At 42.2% G+C, this 2,725-nt stretch overlaps 1 protein-coding gene across 1 annotated transcript; it reads left to right on the forward strand.

Annotated features, from left to right (window-relative positions):
• The first annotated feature begins 1,022 nt into the window (after positions 1-1,022).
• On the forward strand, positions 1,023-1,976 carry LOC101573511 (olfactory receptor 6N2). The gene has a single exon (XM_004639956.1). It carries the CDS (start codon positions 1,023-1,025, stop codon positions 1,974-1,976), a length of 954 nt encoding a protein of 317 aa, XP_004640013.1.
• Positions 1,977-2,725: the final 749 nt, after the last annotated feature.

Genomic DNA, 2,725 nt, shown 5'->3' on the forward strand with positions numbered 1-2,725 from the left:
TTCATTATTCCTACTCTCCTTGGACAGTGTAGCTTGAGAAACTCCTCTTCTGAAAGCTCTTGTCTATTATCCTTGATGAAGAAACCAGTCTTTTCCCAAACACTTGGCCATGCTCTGTGTCACTGGATGTGCTGAGACGCCTGATGGATGCGCCTACTTCTTGTAAGGCTCTGCGAGATTCCGGGTGGCAACAGATGGTAGAGATTGTATCTTGTTGAATTACCTTCCTTAGGCTAGAAACATATCTGTGCAATAAATATTAGGAGGTGAACTGAACTGTAAGAAGAGACCAGCTACCCCATTAATCTCATATGCAAAATTCATCCTTTTAGCTTTGACTAAATGAGAAACTACGACCTATGGGAGTGCATAGAATATGTGGGGAAAGGTGGCATCAGGTGGAGATAAACAGCAAGAAGTGAGTGTGCATGAAATCAAATTATTTTTCTGTGACACAGTATCTGCTTGAAATGAAAAATGTCATAATATATTTCTTCTTTTTCTTATCTGCAAGACAGAAATAACAATGCTACTTATCTCACTGGCATGCTTAGAAGAACTCACTGTTATTATTTTTAGTATTAATAGTAGCAACAATAATAATAGTGATTAGAGTGTTAACCTTCAATTTTGGTAGAAGGAGGGAAAGGGAGGGAGGGAAGGAGAGAAGGAGAAATGAATGGAGAGAGGAGAGAGAGAGAGAGAGAGAGAGAGAGAGAGAGAGAGAGAGAGACTGGCTGACTGACAGCTTAGACAACTGCAGGGACCATGGTTTGATCCCCTGCAGGGTGAGCTGGCCAGTGGTGCACCCCTGTAATCCCAGCATTGGGCAGGCTGACAGAAGGAAAATCACAACTCTGAGCTGTGTAATTAGACCCTAGAAAAACCAAATATGAGAGAGACAGAGAGAGAGAGAGAGAGAGAGAGAGAGAGAGAGAGAGATTTAACAGAGAACATAGAATAGATTTAACAGACACCTTAACCTGAATTTTTTCTCTTTTCCTTGCCCACCTCAGCTTCCTATGGCATCACACAATCAGTCAACTTTGTCTGAATTTGTACTCCTTGGCTTCCCCAATGTGGGACATGTCAGGGGCTGGCTCTTCATCCTGCTGCTGTTGGCATATCTGTTCACAATCTGTGGTAACATGCTCATCTTCTTAGTAATACAACTAGATATGGACCTGCATAAACCCATGTACCACTTCATTGGTGTTCTCTCCTTTTTGGAGTTGTGGTATACGGCCACCACCATCCCCAAAATGCTAGCTAATCTGCTCAGTGAGAAGAAGACCATTTCTTTTGCAGGATGCCTCCTTCAGACCTACTTCTTCCATTCCCTCGGGGCCTCTGAATGCTACCTTCTTACAGCCATGGCCTATGATCGGTACCTGGCCATCTGCCAGCCCCTCCACTACCCTGCCATTATGACCTCAACTCTGTGTGTCAAGATGGCTGCTGGCTGTTGGATTTGTGGCTTTCTGTGTCCAATTTCTGAAGTCATCCTGGTCTCCCAGCTCCCCTTCTGTGACTACAATGAGATCCAACACATCTTCTGTGACTTTCCACCTCTTCTCAGCTTGGCTTGCAAGGACACCTCCACAAATGTTCTGGTGGATTTTGCTGTCAATGCTTTCATCATCCTCATCACCTTCCTCTTTATCATGGTTTCTTATGGGAGAATCATCGGAGCTGTGCTAAAGATAAAAACAGCAGCGGGAAGAAAGAAGGCCTTTTCTACCTGTGCTTCACATCTCCTTGTGGTCCTCATCTTCTTTGGGAGCATCATCTTCATGTATGTGAGGCTCAAGAAAAGCTATTCACTGACTCTTGACCGGACACTTGCTGTAGTCTATTCTGTAGTAACACCACTGGCCAACCCAATCATCTACAGTCTTCGTAACAAGAAACTCATAAAGGCCATCAAGAGAACCATCTTCCGGAATGAGGCAAGAGCTAATCCTGTTCATCACTGACTTTCTTCCAAGGTCCTTCCCTTATCTGAATATTTACCTCCTTTAACCTGCACTTACCATTGATATGACCACGGGCAATCTTCCCACTGATGTGCATACTCTAGATCCCATCTTTTTCCACCTTCTCAAAGGCTTTATATCCTTATTTCTTTTTCTTTTTCTTGCTTCTTTATTGTTTATAGTTGTTACTTGATCACTCCTATCTGCTTTTGAAAATATGTTATTATCTCCATTCTTTTTTTTTTTTTTTTTTTTTTTGTGGATGGCCTGGTGTGGCGTGTGGTGCCAGGGATTGAAATGTGGTCCCTGCACACTTACCTAAGCTTGCCTAAGCATGTACATTAAACCGCTGAGCTATCTCACTGGCCCTCTCCATTCTTTAAAAATAGACTCATATACATTTCCCTGATCACATGTTTCCATCTAATTAGAAATCAGTTTTTCTACTCTCTGATTCAATCAAAGCTCTCAATATAACTCACCCTCTCTTTTCCGTTTTCTGTTCATCTATTTGACCCACTCCAGTCTGGCTTTGCTTTGGCCTTCCAACCAACAGTTTGCCAAGATTCTTAATGATTTCCATGATGCCAAATCCATTAGACTCTTCTTGCTCTTTCTTTTCCTTGAAATCTCACCATGCATACCAGGTCCTTACTTCCTAAATATGCTTGTTTCTAAGTTTTTATAACATCAGTATCTCCCAATTTTCTATCAATCTAATAGGTCTTTCTCAGTATCCTTAATTTTGC

Source organism: Octodon degus, unplaced genomic scaffold (genome assembly GCF_000260255.1).
Source record: "Octodon degus isolate 3935 unplaced genomic scaffold, OctDeg1.0 scaffold00116, whole genome shotgun sequence".
Classification (NCBI taxonomy): Eukaryota; Metazoa; Chordata; class Mammalia; order Rodentia; family Octodontidae; genus Octodon; species Octodon degus.